Source organism: Vombatus ursinus, unplaced genomic scaffold (assembly GCF_900497805.2).
Source record: "Vombatus ursinus unplaced genomic scaffold, bare-nosed wombat genome assembly UNPS02005459.1, whole genome shotgun sequence".
In the NCBI taxonomy this organism is placed as follows: domain Eukaryota; kingdom Metazoa; phylum Chordata; class Mammalia; order Diprotodontia; family Vombatidae; genus Vombatus; species Vombatus ursinus.
This window is the reverse complement of record NW_020945237.1, coordinates 542,291-560,665: the sequence shown is the minus strand read 5'-3', so window position 1 is coordinate 560,665 and position 18,375 is coordinate 542,291. Positions and strand designations below refer to the sequence as shown.

The following is an 18,375-nucleotide window of genomic DNA, read 5'->3' as shown; positions in this document are numbered from 1 at the left end:
TTAAGCTTCCTTCATCCAAACTTGAGCAGAAGAGAATTCAAATCAGGGCTTCCTTTTCTGCTGCATTTCTCCCACCTGCCCCCTCAAACTCTGAATTTAAGAATCCCAGCATGGTAGAACTTGAAGGGGCTTACGAGACCGTGTGGTCCGGGGGGGAACCTGCAGCCTCGAGGCCACACATGGCTCTCTAGGTCCTCAAGTGCGGCCTTTGACTGAATCCAAATGTCACAGAAAAATCCCTTTAATTAAAGGATTTGTTCTGTAAAACCTGGACTGAATCCAAACTTCACAGAACAAATCCCTTTAGTAAAAGGATTTGTTCTGTAAAACTTGGACTCAGCCCTAAGGGCCGCACTTGAGGACCTGGAGGGCCCCTGATCTAGTCTAACCTCTCCATTAAGTATTTGAAGATCTGCTAACTTCCTCCCCTTCTTCCTTCTTTTCCCTGGCTTTTGTGGCACCCATTTCTCCCACCATAGTTCTGCTCTTCTGCTTAGAGTTGTTTGTTATTACAAAGAAGTTTGTACAGCATCTAGAACTCTGTAGAGGAAATGAGCTAGAAATAAACTTGTTTTCTGCCTTCTCTTAGAAGAGTGTTTCATTTTAGCATGTCTTCTAAAAAACACCACTGTCACTATATTTGTCATGCTGCTGCTAGGGTTTTAACGAGTTTTTTTTTCCCTTCCTGTTCATAGTTTGAAAAACTACCAGAAGGACCTATTCCTCCATCCACCCCCAAGTTTGCCTATGGAAAAGTTGCTATGAAGCAGGTAAAGAAAAAAAGCACACTGAATTTGGGCATGGTGCATAACAGCACGAGTGCGGACGAGTGTCTCATTGAACTTTCTGGAAATGATTTTTTTTCTAGGGGAATAATTAGGTGTATCTAAGTTTGGTTTCTGTGAAAATAGGAAAAAGTAGGGGACTTTCAGGGGGAAAGTGAGGGTGTGTGTATGTAGATACTAGGAGTATGGGCAAATGTTGGGAAGGTTGAAAGTGGAGGAATAATTGAGAGTGTTTAAAATATATCTGAGACCATTTTACTGGCAGAAGGCATTTGACAGGTTGGTGTAGTGGGATGTCCTTGGAATCAGGAAGACCTGGGTTTGGGCCTTACCTCTGCTACTGGCTACGTGACACTGGACAAATCACTATCTGTGTCGTAGACAACTGTTTAAGACTCTATGTGGCAGAACAATTGTCCATCATATTGGTAGAGGGGGAATTCCTTATGTTTGTGAAATATAATGGGTCTGGATTTAGAAAAATCTCAAGACACTCCTAGAGTCTATAGTGTTGTAAATGGTATGGTATCAGACGAAAGCCTTTTCAGTATACCTCACTTTTCTCAATGTTTTTTAGAGAGAGACGCTCTTTTCAACTTGGAATTGTGCCATTGTTCCATCTTTAAAATCATGCCCTTCCTATTGTGGTCTTTGGGTTAAGATGAAGAACATGGAGAAAGACTTCTAAAATGAATCACAAATAATGGCCATGAGCATTGTATGCAGCAGGGTGGGGAAAACAGAGGAACTTGTGTAGATAAAAAACAGTACCTGCATTGCACATGAACCCAAGACTTCCTCACTCTAAGGTCATTTCTGTATCTCTCTGCCATGACTGCTTTTCATAGATGGGTCCCTCAGATTGATTAAGTCTTTAGGTTCCGTAGACTAGGACTGGAGAGGTGAGGGATAATCTCTTGATACTCAGCCTTGATCACATGTGGAATATGGTATTCAGTTCTGGGCTGCACATTTCAGGAAGGACATTTATAAGCAAGAGCGAATTCAACAGAGAAGATGGTGGATGAGAATCATAGTAACAACAGCTGACCCTGATGGTGCATCTTTAGGTTTGAGCTTCCTGATAACCCTGTGAGGCAAGAGATAGTATCCTCATTTTACAAATTATGCTTTAGAGAGATTCAGCTCCTTGTCAGGGGTCACTTAGCTAGGAAGGAGTCACAGGAATCCAAGTGCTTTGATCTGTCCCCATCTTAAGACTCCAAAAATGTGTTAAACCAGAGCAAAACTTTTCAAGCTTGTATGTTTCTTGTGCAAAATTTGAGCATTCCACCATCTTTAAATTGTGCCATAACATACATGCATATGTACGTATATATATGTGTGTGTGTGCATGCATGCATGCATATCTTTATCTTAAGTGACATACCCAATAAAATTGCATCATGTTTCCATTCATGACTTCTATTGATTTCTAAGTACACAGCTTGAGGAGTGAGTCTCACATTTTCCACCCCTGGCTTACATCAGATATAGGTGCTCAACATACTACAAGAAGTGTGGTTTCTGTGACTGATAAGAATCTTTAGAAAAAAAATTAATCTTAAATCATACTTCTAAAGGGGCTTCTCTGATTAGTTATTTTGTGTAGTTGTTAGCTTGGGAAAGATTTTGTTTCCCCTCTTTCAAACATTTCTATTTCTATTAGAGGGCATCACCCTTCTTCCAGATACCCAGGTTTGAAAGTTCAAGTGTCATCCTCAAGTTCTTACCCCCTCCTCACTCTACATACCTACTTGACTGCCAGATCTTTGTCCCTCCATCCTATCTTTAGACTCTGTCCCCATCTCTCCACTCACACAGCCACCATCCCATTATACTCCCCCATAACCTTCAGCCTGGACTGTTTCAATAGCTGTTTCTCTCTGGTTTCCCAACTTTAGAGTTCTCCCCACTCCAGTCTATCCTCTACACAGCTGAAGTGCAAGTCTGACCGTAAACTTCAGTGGCTCTTATTACTCTTGGGATCAAATATAAATTACTTTGTCTGAGCTTTAAATCCCTCTACATCCTGGCCCCAGCTTGCCTTGCTAGCCTTCATGCACTCAGTGGCCTGACCAAACTGGATTTCTGGTTATTCCTCACACATAATAATCCAGGTCTTGTCTTTCCCTCTCTCCCCTTCCCACTGCCTCTTAGAATCCTTAATTTCCCTCAATATTGAACTCAAATGTCAGCTTCTTCTTGAAGCTTTTCCTGACCCCCCCCCCCGCGCCGCAAGCGGCCCCCCCCCCCCCCCCTTAGGCAGTTGGGGTTAAGTGACTTGCCCAGGGTCACACAGCTAGTAAGTGTCAAGTGTTTGGTCTGAGGCCAGATTTGAACTCAGGTCTTCCTGACTTCAGGGCCAGTGCTCTATCCATGCACCACCTCGCTGCCCCACTGCAAGAGCCTTTTCCCCCAAATCCCCTTGTATCTGTTAGAAGGTACTCCTTCTCTTCCTTTCTTCCTTCAAGCCCCAGCCCTAGCTCCACTCTCTACATGAAGCCTGTGCTGTCCTTATCCCCTTATCTGCCCATGTTCTTTCTCCCAAACTTTGTTGTTGTTGTTGAGTCATTTCAGTTGTGGCTGACTCTTCATGATCCATTTTGGGGTTTTCTTGGCAAAGATACTGAAGTGGTTTGCCATTTCCTTCTCCAGCTCATTTAATAAATGAGGAAACTGAGGCAAACAGGGGTTAAGTGACTCTGACTCTAACACTAACCCTAAATGCCTCGTATCTGAGGTTGGATTTGAACTCATGAAGATGAGTCTTTCTGATTCCAAGCCCAGTGCTCTGTGCACTATGGCGCCTCCTAGCTGCCCTAAACTACTTTTCATTTATATGTATTTATTTGTTCTCTATATACTTGTATATGTACTTCTTGTCTCCCCTATTAGAATATAAGCTCTTTCTAAGTAGGGATCGTTTCCTTCATTGTACTTGTATCTCCAGTACCTAGCATAATGCCCAGGATGTAGTCGATGCTTAATACATACTTGTTGATTGACTGATACACCTTCATGTTTTCTTCATGAATAGAGTGTAAGTCCCTTGAGGGCAGAGACCGTCTATTTTACTTTTTGTCTTTGTATCTCCATTAGCTAACATAGTGCTTGGCACATCGGAGATGCATAAGAAATGTTTATTGCTTCATTGATAGATTGATATGAGCATCTGACCAATCACTGACACAAAATGGAATTCAGATTTTTCTGAAATATCCATTGGAACCCTAATGAGTGCATGCATTTAATATTTTATCTTAATGTTTTATTAGATTAATATTTTATCTTAACCTAGAAAATCATTTGCCTCAAAAAAGAGAAAAATGAGTTTAGGGCAAAGAGGAAAACAATATATTTTCGGATTCCCCCTTTAAGGGGGAAATTGATTTTTTTACCCCGTAATTTAATATTTGGTCCTTTTAGGACAAGATTGTCTTCATTTACGTTTCTCGTGAATGGTGGTGGGGTTTAGTAACATAGTTGGAAAGTAGAGTGAATGCTGTGACTCCTTGTTTTGTGTTTGGAGATTTTTGTCGTATCCACCAAAGTCTTTGAAAACAGGCTTTGATGGTATATATGAAGACCAGTAGGCATTGACTGGGCATCTGTTTCCGGTTTGTTTTCAGGTAAATACAGTGGAAAAGACTCTTGATATTTTGTGCCCTGCTGGACCGATAAATAGCACTTATCCCTTGACATTTGTCGAGGTGAAACAGGTACGTTTTCCAACATATAGAATTACCGGTTAATAACACTTCAGTGTATTACCATTTTGCAGAGATGTATTTCTACATTGCTTCATTTTTCCCTCTCTGAGTTTGGCTTAAATAAGGAGCCAGGGATAAAAAAAGACTTTGGGTAAAATAATCATGGATTTTATTTTTAGAATAAATTTTGTTCTTATATTACCTAAAATTCTCTCTGTATCCATTCCTCTTCTCTCCAGAGCCATCCTTTATAACACTTTTTTTTTTTTTTTAAGAAAAAGAGGAAGAACTTCTCAGTGAGGGTAGGAGGGGACAGAGGGAGGGAGAAAATTTGGAACCCAAAGTTTTAAAAACAAATGTTAAAAATTGTTTTCACATGCAACTGGGAAATAAGATATACGGGCAATGGGGTATAGAAATCTGTCCTGCCCTACAGAAAAATAGAAGGGGATAAGAGAAGGGGGGGAGATAGAAGGGAGGGCAGTTTAGGAGAGGGGTATTCAGAATGCACACCATCTTGGGGTGGGGGGAGAGACGAGATGGAGAGTGAATGTTGGAAAGTGAATGTTGGAAACTAAAAATAAATTAATTTAAAAAAACAGGAAGATTAAAAAAATCAGTAAAATTGGAATCTTGGATTTTTATAGGATTTCATTTTTTGTTCACATACTGCTGAGTGCCTTTTTTTGCCTTTGCTTATTGCAATCCAGTCTCTACTAGCACCTTCTTTCACTGGTTTCTCTCTCTCTCTTTTTTTTTTTCTTTCACTGGTTTCTCATCTTGATGTGTTGGTGACCTTGGGTTCTCAAAGGCTATGTCTAACAGAATTCAAACTGGAAGTGCTTCCTAGTAGTGGCCTAGGGACGGGTTGTGTATATGTTTTCCAAGAACCCAATTGGCCAAGAGGCTCAGTCCCAGTGGCTCTCAGGTGCTGATTTTTGGCCACAGCTTACCGTCTTCCTCTTCACCCTAATTCTTGCCATCATCTTTAGTGACTTAGCTCTTCATATGAAGTTATACTTTAACTTCTCAGGTCATTGACCTTGTCAACTCCCGTGACTTATATCTCATGCCTACCCCCAGCCATCATTAAGGAGGAGTGATATATTAGACCTCACTATCTCTTCCCGTCTTCAAGACACTGAACTTTGAGGTTTTGCTCCATTACTGCAGTCTTCTGGCCTTCTACCACTTCCATCTCTACGCTCCTTCCAAATGTGCTCTTTTTACTTATCATTTCCTCCAGTACCCTGATGCCTCCATTTTCTCCCATTCTGTGTTCCCATTCTGATTTCACTGCCCTCTCTTCACATGTTTGATCCTGTAATTAGCATTTTTTTTTTACCATGCATCAAATCCCTTGCCCTCTGGCAAATCCCAACCATCATTTTGCTTTCTTGATTCTTACTCCAAAGACAATGAATACTGCTAGAGGAAGTCAGGAATCTCATGGCTGGATCCACTATAAATTCATGCTAACTCAGCTCAACTAGGTACAGCAGTTCTTCAGTTATGTCTCTTAGTACAGTGGTAAAAGTGACAGATTTAGAGCCACAAGAGTTGGGTTCAGATTCCACCTTTGCTACCACTTGTGTGATCTTGGGCAAATGGGTCTCAGTGGTCTTTTCTGTAAAATGAAGAGGTTGGACTCAGTGGCCTTCTAGCCTTAAATCCATTATTGTTTGATCCCATCATGCTTTACACAATGGCAACTCCAACCCTCCCTCCTCAAGCCCCCAACTCTACCCATCGTGCTCTTCTCTATGCTTATTGGAGACCCCAGCCTTTTTCTGTTTTCATTCATATTCTTTTCTTTCCTGCTGGTCTCAGAGGATGAGATGCCTTTCTTCCTTTCCAAATCAACCCTCCCACTTGTACTCTCGATTTCATCCCATCTTCCCTCTCTAGTAACTATCCCCCTTTCCATGTTATTTTTCTCATTTTCATTCTCTCCCTCTCTAATGGCTTCTCCCTCTGTGGCTAAAAAAATTTTAATTAAAAAATTTTTTAATGTTCATGTCTCTCCTGTCATAAAAGCAAAAAACCAAAACAAAATAAAAAACCCAAACCCTTCCCGTGACCCTCCTACTCCCTCATGGTATCATCTCTGCTCCCCTTCACTGAGAAGATTCTAGGTAGAGTAGTCTAGACTTACATCCTCCACTTTCTCACTTCCTACCCCCTTCTCAACCCTGGGAGTCTGGCCTCCATCCCCATCACTCTTCTGAAACCCCCTTCTCACCTTCCAGTGGCCATTGGATTTTTTTTCAGGTAGAGTCCTCTGCCTTCTCCATAGCATTTGATTCTGTCTACCCCTCCTTCCTTCATGCTAATCCCTCATTCTTCGGCTTCCATGGTCCTGCCCACCCTGTGGGTTCTCCTATTGCTTTTTTTTTTAGTCTTGTTCACTTGGGCGTTCCCCAAGGCTTGGCCCTTGGCTTTCTTGTTTTACTACATTCATTTCCCAGGCTAATCTCATCTGTTCCCACAGCTTCACTTATCCCCTGTAGGCAGGTAATTCCTAAAAATATATATGCCGTTCCATTCTCTCTCCCTAATTTTGTTCCATGATTTCAATTTTCCTGCCAGACATCTCCATGCTAGACATAGATATATTATCTATTGATTCCCTAAACTTGATATGTCTAAAATCAATCTCATCATCTTTCTCCTAAACCTGTTTCTACTTCTAACTTTCCTGCTTCCCTGCCCGATCCTTGAGTCTCCCTCTTACCTAGGTTGAAAGTGCAATGGTAGACCCAGTGCAGTAATGGACTCCATGTAAGACATATTCCATGACACTTGAAATAACTGTAAGTCAACCTTTGTTTTATATCAATCAGTTAGATAACCAATAAGCATTTAGTAAATAGTTACTGTATTCAAGATGCTGTGCTAGCTTTTTTTTTTTTTTTTTTTTTTGAGATGAGTCTTCCTATCTCATGTAGGCTGGAAATACAGTAGCCCCTCACAGACCCAGTACTGGTTAGCACCTCATCTTTATCTGATCTGGGCCCATTTGCCACTTCCTTGGGCAACTTGATGACTTCTTGTTTCTTGGGGACTCAACATATTGGTGCCAGACTTAGTGAGGACACCTGATGGGCTTTAGCTCATCTGTAGCTCAGAACTTCAAACGTAAGTGATCTACCGGTCTCCCCAGGAACGGGGATTTTTATAGCACTGTATTATCTCATTTGATCCCCTCAAAAACCCTATGAAGTAGGTGCTATTATTATTCCCATTTCATAGTTGAGGAAACTGAGGCAAATAGAGGTTAAGTGACTTGCCCAGGGTCACATAGCTAGTGTCGAGGGCCCAATTTGAAGTGAAGTCTTCCTGACTCCTGAACCACCTGGCTGCCCCTATATATACTTTACTCAGGGGCAGTAGGGAAAAGTGATTCTTACACACCTGGATGTGTCTAGAGGAGGCAAGGCGGTAGGGGTGGATAGGAATTCTAGCTTTTTTCGCCTTCTTCCAGGAAGAGAATGAGCTCTTTTGTGTTGGTTCATTGCTGCTGACCATTTCTCAGTACCTTCACATCACTGACTTTATCCCCATTAAGACTCTGGAGTTGGCGAGGTGGGCCCTTCCCTGTTTTCACTGAGTTCTGAGCCTGAGTAGCATTTTAGCCCTGGATCTGCCATTTCTTGGTGGTGTGACTTAACCCCTTGTCTGTTTCCCCATTGGTAAAATACTTGCCCTCCTATCCTTGATGACTTCTTGTGATGATTGGGAGAGGTGATGTGCCTGAACACACTTGGAAAAATATAAAACATGGGGCAGCTAGGCAGCACAGTGGATAGAGCCTCGGCCCTGAAGTCAGGACAACCTGAGTTCCAATCCAGCCTCAGACCAAACACTTGACACTTACTAGCTGTGTGACCCTGGGCAAGTCACTTAACCCCAGTTGCCTAAAAAATATATGTGTGTGTGTCTGTGTGTGTGTGTGTGTCTGTGTGTGTGTGTGTGTATATAATATATAAATATATACATATGTATATATATATATATATATGTATAAAAGAGCTTCTAATATGAGGTACACACCATGCCAAGTCAGGGTCTTGTCCCATAAAACTGTGATACTTTTTAATTATTAGACAAAAAAGGAAGTTCCCATGGGATGGTTTTATCTATCAATCACTTACCTAGACCCTTGATGTTTCTGAGACCCTCTACAGGCTGAAAAATACCTTTGAACTTAGCGGGGCCCATATAGCAAAAAAGGCTAGTTCCAAGTGAGCACAAAAATACGAAACTGCGGGGTAGGAGGAGGTATCTTGGTGTGATTAAAAAAAAAAAAAAGAACATTTGATTTGAAGTTAGCAGACTTGGATGTAAGTTCCTATTCCCTGGGTGACCTTGGGCAAATTGCTTTACCTCTCTGGGCCTCAGTTTCCCCTTTTGTCAAATAAAGACTAGATGAGCCCTGAGGTCCCTTTCAGTTCTAAATCTGTGACATCTCTTCTTTCTTATTTCCCCCGGTACCTAGCCTCATGCCTTAAATGTAGTAGATATTTAAATATATATATTTGTAGGATTGAGTTAAGTAAGAAATGAAAAAAAAATTAAAAGCAGTCCTTAGCACAGTCATTTCCTGTGCCCTCTGCCGCAGACACTGAAGGGACTTCCCCTCTCTGCCTTGGTTATAGCTTTGCAGGTATTGAGGCATCTTCCTCTCCTGCGTTAGAAGCTCCTCTAGACATTTCTCTCCCTCGGTGAGGTCTAACTATTGACGTCTCATTTTGATGAGTCTTGACATCTCATTTTGATGTCTTGCAGATATGACAAGAGGATTTTCTAGGGCAATGGACGTTCTTTACCTTGGGGCCAAGAAGCTGTTTTTTATTTTTTTGAAGACTGTAATCCTGTGTATGTTGTCTCATACATTTTAAAACATTATTTTGAGAAGAGGTCCCTAGATCTCACCAGACTGTCCAACGCATCCACGCCACAAAAACATTTAAGAACTTCTGATCTAGAGAGGAAATGTTCGTTCATTTTAGGAGTGTTTGGAGTTCTGGGGGGTAGTTGATTTGGAGGTTTGTTTTCTGCCCTTTGCTGTTGAACTCGATCATGTGTAAATGCTTTTTCATATGAATATGAATACGAAGTGTCCCGAAAATGCCGTTTTAAGCCATTTTAAGAGTTTGGGACACCCTGTGTAACGAAGCAGTCATAAGACTGTAGCTGTCAAGGGAGAAAGTTTGCTTCTTCTCCTTCTTCCCTTCCTTCTTCCCTCTTCCTCCTTCCCTTCTCTGGCCCTTCCCTTCTTCCTTTCTTCTTTCCCTTTGCTGCTTCCCTTCTTCACTTCCTCCTCTCATGTTCTACTTGCCAATCCATTTCCACACCATTCCTTTCCACATCCCATTTCCTGTGACTGGAATGCTTTCCTTCCTCACCTCAGTCTCATAGAATCCCTAACTTCCTAATTTATTATTATGAGCTTCGCAAACTTCTACAAACATGCACTTTTCCATATGCAAAGAAGAAAAAAAACAGGATTACATATGACATTGTGAATCTCAATTTTATGTACAGCTAATTTAACTTGGTAGTTTCAACACCGCCTACTTAACTGTGTATCCTCTTTTGAACATCCGTCTGCTCTCTTCTGTCTGTTTTTAAAGAATATTTCATTGCCCTTTTATTTTTTTCTTCCCTTTTGGAAGGAATGCTGTCACTGCCTCCCCTGCCCCTTTCACTCCATAATTCTTCAACACTCTCTTTAACAAAACAGATCCTTTTATCAACCAGGTCCAGAAGTGGATGTCTAATCCTAAACTCTTGAGTCGATCATCTCAACAGTAAAACAAAACAGATTCTTTCGTCAGCCATGTCCAGAAGTATATGTCTAATCCTAATCAGAGTTTTTCTCTGATTAGCGTATGCACTGTTCTCTTGATTCCTGCCTGGGTTTTCATGAAACCATCCCTTTGATCATTTCTTAGAGCACGATAGTATTCCATTCCTTCTGTACGCCATAATTTGTCTAGCTGGTTCTCGATTGACGGGCATCACCTTGGTTTCCCAGCTCTCTGCTATAATGAGATAGACTGCTATGAATATTTTATTTACATCGGCCCTTTTCCTCTTTTTGGATCTCTTTGGGGTATAGGCTTAGTAGGGATATTGCTAGGTCAGAAGGGATGCAGAGTTTACTGATTTCTTGGATATAATTTCAAATTGCTTTCCCAAATGTCTGGACCCATTGACACCTCCTCTAGTATGCCATTATTGTGCCCATCCTCTCATATCCTTTATAGCAGTGATCATTTTCCTTTTTTGGCATCTTTGCCAATCTGGTTAGTATGAGGTAGAACCTCAGTTATTTTCATTTGGATTTCTCTCCTTCTTAGTGAGGGGCAACTAGGTGGCACAATAGAGTGCCAGCACTGGAGTCAAGAAGACTCATCTTTCTGAGTTCAAATCCCGCCTCAGACACTTACTTGTCCACTTACCTGGGCAGGTCACTTCACCCTGTTTTCCTTAGTTTCCTCATCTGTAAAATGAACTGGAGAAGGAAATGGAACACCACTCTAGGATCTTTACCAAGAAAACCCTAAATGGGCTCATGAAGAGTCAGACATGAATGAAATGATTGAAAAACAACAATATTCTTAGTGATTTGGAGCATTTTTTCGTGAGTTGTCAATAATTTGCCTTCTTTCAAGAACTGCCTATTCATATGTGAAGTTGGCTTCTGGGCAACATTATCCTTTGACCCTTTATCAAGTGGGAATGAGCTCATGTTTTTATACAACCCAAGCTGTCTTTCAGAACTCTGCTATGCAGAGGATAGCTCGTTTTCCTTGCCTCTTCTGTTTTTAATTCCTGAACTTGCCATATAAAGAACATTTTGCACTAAATAGGTAAGACAGCTGTATTCCAAATTCAAGTTGGACCTCAATATAATAGAAGTGAGTCTCCAAGGAAAATATAAGGAATTTGGTTAAACTGTTGGTCTGTCCATGAAAACTGGAAATACCACAAGTAGACTTAGTCATATATACCCATGTGTGGACATGTTGCATCCCCTGTAGAATGTAAGCATCTTGAGGACGAGAACTATTTAACTTTTTTATCTTTAAATTCACTGATGGGCTACTTTTACAACACATATAACTCAGTGTTCCCTTAAAACTAATTAAAGGATTTATTGATTTTCCCCCCCTTTTCTCTAGTATTTTGGCTTCGTGCTATACCGAACAACACTTCCTAAAAATTGCAGTGAACCAGTGAACCTTTCTTCCCTTAATGGAGTCCATGACCGTGCCTATGTTTCTGTGAATGGGGTAAGAATTGGCTTCCAAAGTGCCTGTTGAGATTTTGCTGGATTTATTCTTTCTCCATGTTTCCTGATCTTTGTGACTGAGTTCTTTCTTATTTGACATTGAATTTGTAGGTTCCCCAGGGAATTCTGGAAAGAAACAAAGTGTTCTCTATCAATATAACTGGGGAAGCTGGTGATACCCTGGACGTGCTTGTAGAAAACCTGGGGAGAGTCAACTATGGAAGCGAAATTGACGACTATAAGGTAATCTTAAAGTTGGGTTGGGGCAGTCATTTGAAGAACTTGTTTGGTCATTCAAGGCATTCAGAGAACAACCGTTCAGTCATTTCAGGAGTTTTGTGGCACTTAGCACGGTGCCTAGCTCATTAGGTGCTTAGTAAGTGTTCATTAACCGAATGAATGTCTGAGTATTTACAATGGGTCTTTTGTTACTACCCAACTCTTGTGACTGTTTTTGTCTTTAGAATCTAGTCAAAATCACAGATGCCCCACAGACCTGTCCACACAGTGTTAACATTCCAGGAGGTTCAAGGCTACAGTGAGTCATCACTAAGATTTACTTGTACTTGATAGGTAGGGACAGAGTTTCTTGGATTGCCATGGTCAAAACATTCATTACCTGGCAACTAGCTGTCTGCTAATGAGCCTCCTGTCTTTAGTGAAGCTGGTCCTCAGTGCTGGTCATATACTCATTGGAAATCTTGGAAGATGTCATAGCCTTCCACACACATCCAGGGCCACATCCACATCAGGATGAGGATAATAATGGAGGCAGATGAGGATAAAGAGATTATCCTGCAGATGTGTGATTTCAATGGCATAAGGAATCATTAGATGAACAAGTATCCTCTACTAATGCAGGTTAGTGCCTTCTCTGTAGTTTAAATCCATATCTGAGGATCACACAGCCAATATGTGTCAGAATCCAGATTTGAACCTATGTCTTCTTAACCCCAGTCTTCTATCCATTAAACCAAATGAAAGACAGTAATATGAAAAAAATGGCTCCATGAACTAATATGTAGCTAAAATTCCATTCTTTACATTCTGAAAATATTTGGAAAATGTTTCATTTGAACATAACATTGTTTCCTTTTTAAAATTAAGTATAATATTTTCAATGAACAAAATTCTATTTTCTCTCCTTCTCACCCTCATTTTTCTTTGAAAAAAGAAAGAAAAACTCTTGTAGTAAATATAGACTACAAAAATAATTATCAAACACTGGCCAGGATCAAAAATCTATGTCATATTCTGCATCCCCAGTCAGTCAACATGGCATTGTTTCCTGATTTTAGCCTAGTGAAATGAATGTTACAGCAAGTGATTGTAATATAATGAGAAAAACTCTTGTAGCAAATGTAGACTACAAAAATAGTCATCAAACACTGACCAGGATCAAAAGATCTATGTCATATTCTGCATGGCATTGTATCCTGATTTTAGCCTAGTGAAGCGAATGTTATAGTAAGTGATAGTAATATAATGGAGAGGTTTTTTTTTTTTTTGGTGGAAAAATGATCATTTATTTGGAGATGAGAGGGACTGTGAAAGGCATGGAGTACCAGCCCTTCATTTCAATGATAAGAAAGTTGAGACCTTGAGAGGTTATGTCACTCGATTAACGTGTAAGAGGTGGGATTACCCTGGTTTTCTCTGGCTCCGTGTGTAGCTCTTTCCTCTGTACCATGCTGGCCACCTTTAAGCCAGAATGAAGCCTCAGAGGCAGAGTTCCGAGGCTAATTAAGTTCACCCCAATGGAAATCTAGCAATGTTCTCAGATTTATGGAATGGGCCAAAGAACGATATATTTATTACTTCAAGCCCAACCTCCCTCATTTTACAGAGGAGGGACCTGAAGCCCACTGAGGGTGCCCAAGGTCCTGAACATTAGAAGACTAGCCCTGTGTGCAGTTTCAGATCTCTGATATAAAGTTTGCAAAGGAGACCCCTTGTGATCCACCTCCCCTGCAACACACGCACGCACACACACACACACACACACACACACACTCACTCACTCACTCACTCACTCACTCACTCACTCACTCACTCCAGAGTAGAAGCTCTGGATCTTATTTTTGTGATCTCTCCCTCCTTAGCATTCTCATTTCATCACCATGAGACACCTAGCACATTCTGCTTGAGATAATAATTACTTTTCCTATGTCATACCTGTAAACTCAAGGGCAGGGACTATATTATTCATTTTCCCAAATCCAAAATGCCTTGTGCACTGAATATGCTGTATTTTAATAATAACTACCTCACATTTCTATGGTATTTTGAAGTTAATGGGAATGATCTCATGTCATTCAAATAGCACCTTCTATGTGCCAGGTACCATGCCAAGGCAGGGGAAATACAAATACAAAGCATGAAGCAATGCCTCATCTCCAGGAGCATAGCTCGCCGGACTGTTGGAACTCATCCTTTATAGAGCTCTCTAAGCTTTGTAAAGAGCTTTAGTATTTTTAATAATTAAAAGTTCACAAAGCATTTGACATGCATCCTCTCATTTGACCCTCCTACCTACTGTATGAGATAGATGCTATTATCGTCCTCACCATACAAATGATGAGACCTCAGAGAGGATGAGTGACTTGCCCACAGTCACACAGCAAGAAAATGTCTGAGGCAGGATTTGAACCCAGGCCTTCTTGATTACAAACCCGCTTTTTAAACACTACACCAAGGTGCCTCACAGAGCAACAGAAAAGGATGCTTTGTTAAGCAACTCAGGAAAACTGTTTTTCAGGTATAACTTGAGCTGGTGCAGGCAGACCCAACCACAATGGACCAGCTTCCTCCCTTTGCTTCCTTCCACCCTAATATTTAACTCAATAACAAGTTGGGCATTCTGTACTCACTGTTTAACTTTCCCATTATCTCAAGGGCAAAATAAAAATTTCAGAAACAAAACACTTTCAAGGTGGCAAAACAGATATTCCCCAAGTCAACCCTGCAAAAAGGGTAGTGCTTATTTGATTTAGAGGGTAGGTTCTTTCTTTAATGCTCAGCAATCTTGGGATAACCAGGATGTTCTGCCAACCTCATGACCCTCAATTCCAGTCATTAGAGAGCCAAACAAATGTCCTGAGGCCCACCATGTTTTATCAAAAGCTGGGGTGGCCATAAGGACAAGAATTCAGATTGGGACAAAATCCAGGAGAGCCCATTTCTGGTGTTGAGACTCAGAAATAAGCCCCTTAATGACTTATCTGGGTCATATTAGGCTTTGAGTGAATGGAAAGTCATCTTGGTTCCAGCAAAACCCAATCTCAGCTCCAGGCTAGCTGACTCGGGTCAGCTCTAAAATGGAATTCTCCCACATTTAGATGATTTTGCAAACCCAACCCTAGATGTATAAAGCACATATACAGATCAGGAAATAGAAAGTGATTTCAGGCATGGGAGGGGAACACAAATAACTAGGGAGAAATCAATCAACAAGCACCTAGAGATACATATTATAATATAATATGTTACATATATATTATATAATATATATTAAGCACCTAGAGATGCTTATATATCCACTCCTAGAACGAAAGAAAGCTGGGCATCTAGGTGGAACAGTGGATAGAGCTCAGGGCCTGGAATCAAGAAGATCTGAGTTCAAATCCAGCCTCAGACACTTACGAGCTGTGTGATCTTGAGCAAGTCACTTAGCCCTGTTTGCCTCAGTTTCCTCATCTGCAAAATGAGCTGGAGAAAGAAATGGCAAACCACTCCAGTATCTCTGCCAAGAAACTAGGGAACCGAGGGATTCCTAGTTCCCTAGGAGTAAGGGACTGAGAGGTGGAGGTGAGGAGAGAAAGAAACCCAGGCAGGGGTGAAGGAGGACAGGATGGAAGTGTCATAGATGGGGGAGAGTAAATAATCCAATTTAACTAGAACATAGAGTAGGCTAGTGTTCCCCAGGCTGGAATTCAGCCATCTGCAATGAAAGGACATGACATAACCTGCCACATTTCTCATTTCTCAACCGTTTCAACTTTCTTTGTATTCCTTTCAATTGCAGTGATACTATTACACAGCAATTCTCACATCTCTTCCTCCCCAAACCGCTTTTTTAACATATATTCATATTTGTATTATGTATTTTGTTATTTTAGTTTCTATTATAATATTTATAAATATAACATATATTTATAATATACTTACATACAGAAGTATTTGTTATACTTAAAATAGAATTATGTATTTTGTTCATATGTATTTATTATTTATAGATTTACTTTATTTTGTATATATTCATATTTGTATACATTTTATTTCAGTTTCTTTTATAATATTTATAAATGTAACATATTTATAATATACTTAAATGCAGAAGTATATATTATACTTAAAAGAGAATTAGACATTTTGTTCTTATGTATTTATATATTTCATTCATTTTGTATATGTTCATATTGTATGTCTTTTTGTTTCTATGATTTTTAGAAATATATATTTATGTTTGTACTCTTATCTGTTATATAACATATGATAATATAACCTATATAATATCCTTGTGCATATATTTATAGTATAAATATATATTTTGTTTCTAATTTTTATTTTTGTATATATTTATTTTGAATATGTTTATATGTGTCTGTGTGTAAACATAGACACATGTTGTTTCCTCCATCAGAACAAAAAATCCATGAGAGTACAGACTGTTTGCCTTTAGCACAGTGCCTAAGTACATAAGAGACGCTTAACAAAATGCCTGTTGTTTGACTGATATAGTACAAAACCAGACAGATGTTATCTGTTGGATGATCGATTGGCATATTTATTGAGTGCCTCCTGCAAGAAAGGAACATAGTTGTCTCTTGATTCCTTAAGGCATAGAGAGTGGACCTGTGATGTTGTTGGCCTAGTGGGCTTCGAGGGCAGCCGGCTCCCTCTACCCGCCATTGCAGTTCAGCAGCCTTGGCATCGTGTAGTTCTAGAGAAGTGCCCGGAAGACTGAGGTTAAGAGACTTAAAGGTCAGACAGCCAGTGTGCATCAGAAGCAACACTTAAACTCAGGTCTTCCTGGCTTCAAGGTTGGCTCTAGCCAACCATTGCACCACAGAGAAATTCCAATTTATCTCACAGGACATCTTACATATGGATTCAGTCATGTGACTCTGAGACTTTGACTTGTCCCTTCTTCCTGATGCATCTGGTTTTTGGTTTTTGTTTTTCCCCTCTACTTTTTTCTTTAGGGTCTGATTTACAATTTAACCCTTGAGTCAGTCATACTCAAAGACTGGTTAATATTCCCGCTGGATATGGAGGACACACTGCAGTGTTACCTGAGCAGCAATGCGGCATTCAAGAAGAATCCTTCCAACTCGACTCTCCCATCTTTTTATGTTGGTCATTTTTCCATTCCTACTGGAATTCCCGACTTGCCTCAGGACACCTATATCCAGTTTCCCAATTGGACCAAGGTATGATCAACTCGGAGCTTGGGTGTGTTCTGTTTAAACAGAAGTCTCCATACGTAGTCTTTGGAATCTGTATATGTTGTCAGTATTGGTTTAAAACAGATTTCTTTTAAAATTAAATTTTATTTTATTTTCAGATCTGCATTGTTTCCCCTCCTATTGCCACTGAAAACCCTTGTTACAAACATATATAGTCAAGCAAAACAAATTCCTGTGTTGGCCATGTCACACCCTTCCCTCATCCCCCATTGTCCCCCCTCCCCTTAAAAATAATTTGTCTCAGTCTCTTCTCTGAGTCTGTCGTCTCTCTACCAGGAGGTGGATGACAGGTTTCATCCAGAGTCCTCTGGCGTTGTGGTTGGTCATTGTGTTGAGTTCTAAGGTTTTCAACATTATTTGTCTTTACTAAATTGTTGTTGTGTACCTTGTTCTCCTGGCTGTGCTCACTTCACTCTGTATCAGTTCGTGCAAGTCTTCCTTTGTTTCTCTAAAACCATTCTCTTTGTCATTCATTTCTTACAGCGCAATGATATTCCATAACAACATAGATTGTAATTGATGGGCATTTCCTCAGAATTTTGAGGTCTTTGCCACCATAAACACAGCTGCTATAAATATTTTTGTACATATGGGTCCTTTTCCTCTTTCTTTGATCTCTTTAGGATATAGACTGAGCAGTGGTCTTGCAGGGTCAAAGGGTATACACATTTTAGTGACTCTTGGGCACGGTTCCAAATTGCTTTCCAGAATGGCTAGATCAATTCCCAGTTCTACCAACAGTATATGAATATACTTGTTTTCTCATAGCCCCTCCAATGCTGGTCATTTTCCTTTTTGGTCAGTTTTGCCGATCTCAGAGTTATTTTAAATATCATTTCTCTACTTATTAATGGTTTAGAGCATTTTTTTTCATATGGCTATCAGTAGTTTGGATTTGTTCCTATGAAAACTGCTTCTTTGTATCCTTTCATCATCTGTCAGTTGAGGAATGTCTCATGCATATAAATTTAAATCAGTTCCCTAGATTTTTTAGAAATGAGATCTTTATCAGAGAAACTTGCTACAATTTTTTTCCCATTTACCTTCTTTTTTTTTCATTTTAGCAGTATTTGGTTTTATTTGTGCAGAAACTTTAATTTTATATAATC

General features: G+C 40.1%; 1 protein-coding gene across 2 annotated transcripts in view; it reads left to right on the top strand.

The window, feature by feature from the left end:
* Nucleotides 1-18,375, top strand: part of GLB1 (galactosidase beta 1) — an 82,720-nt gene that overhangs the window by 54,615 nt on the left and 9,730 nt on the right. For both annotated transcript variants that reach the window (XM_027847821.1, XM_027847822.1), the window contains exons 11-15: nucleotides 696-770; nucleotides 4,418-4,507; nucleotides 11,689-11,799; nucleotides 11,910-12,041; nucleotides 17,003-17,230. In XM_027847821.1, the coding sequence (XP_027703622.1) occupies nucleotides 696-770; nucleotides 4,418-4,507; nucleotides 11,689-11,799; nucleotides 11,910-12,041; nucleotides 17,003-17,230 (636 nt within the window). The remainder of the gene's footprint in view (nucleotides 1-695; nucleotides 771-4,417; nucleotides 4,508-11,688; nucleotides 11,800-11,909; nucleotides 12,042-17,002; nucleotides 17,231-18,375) is intronic.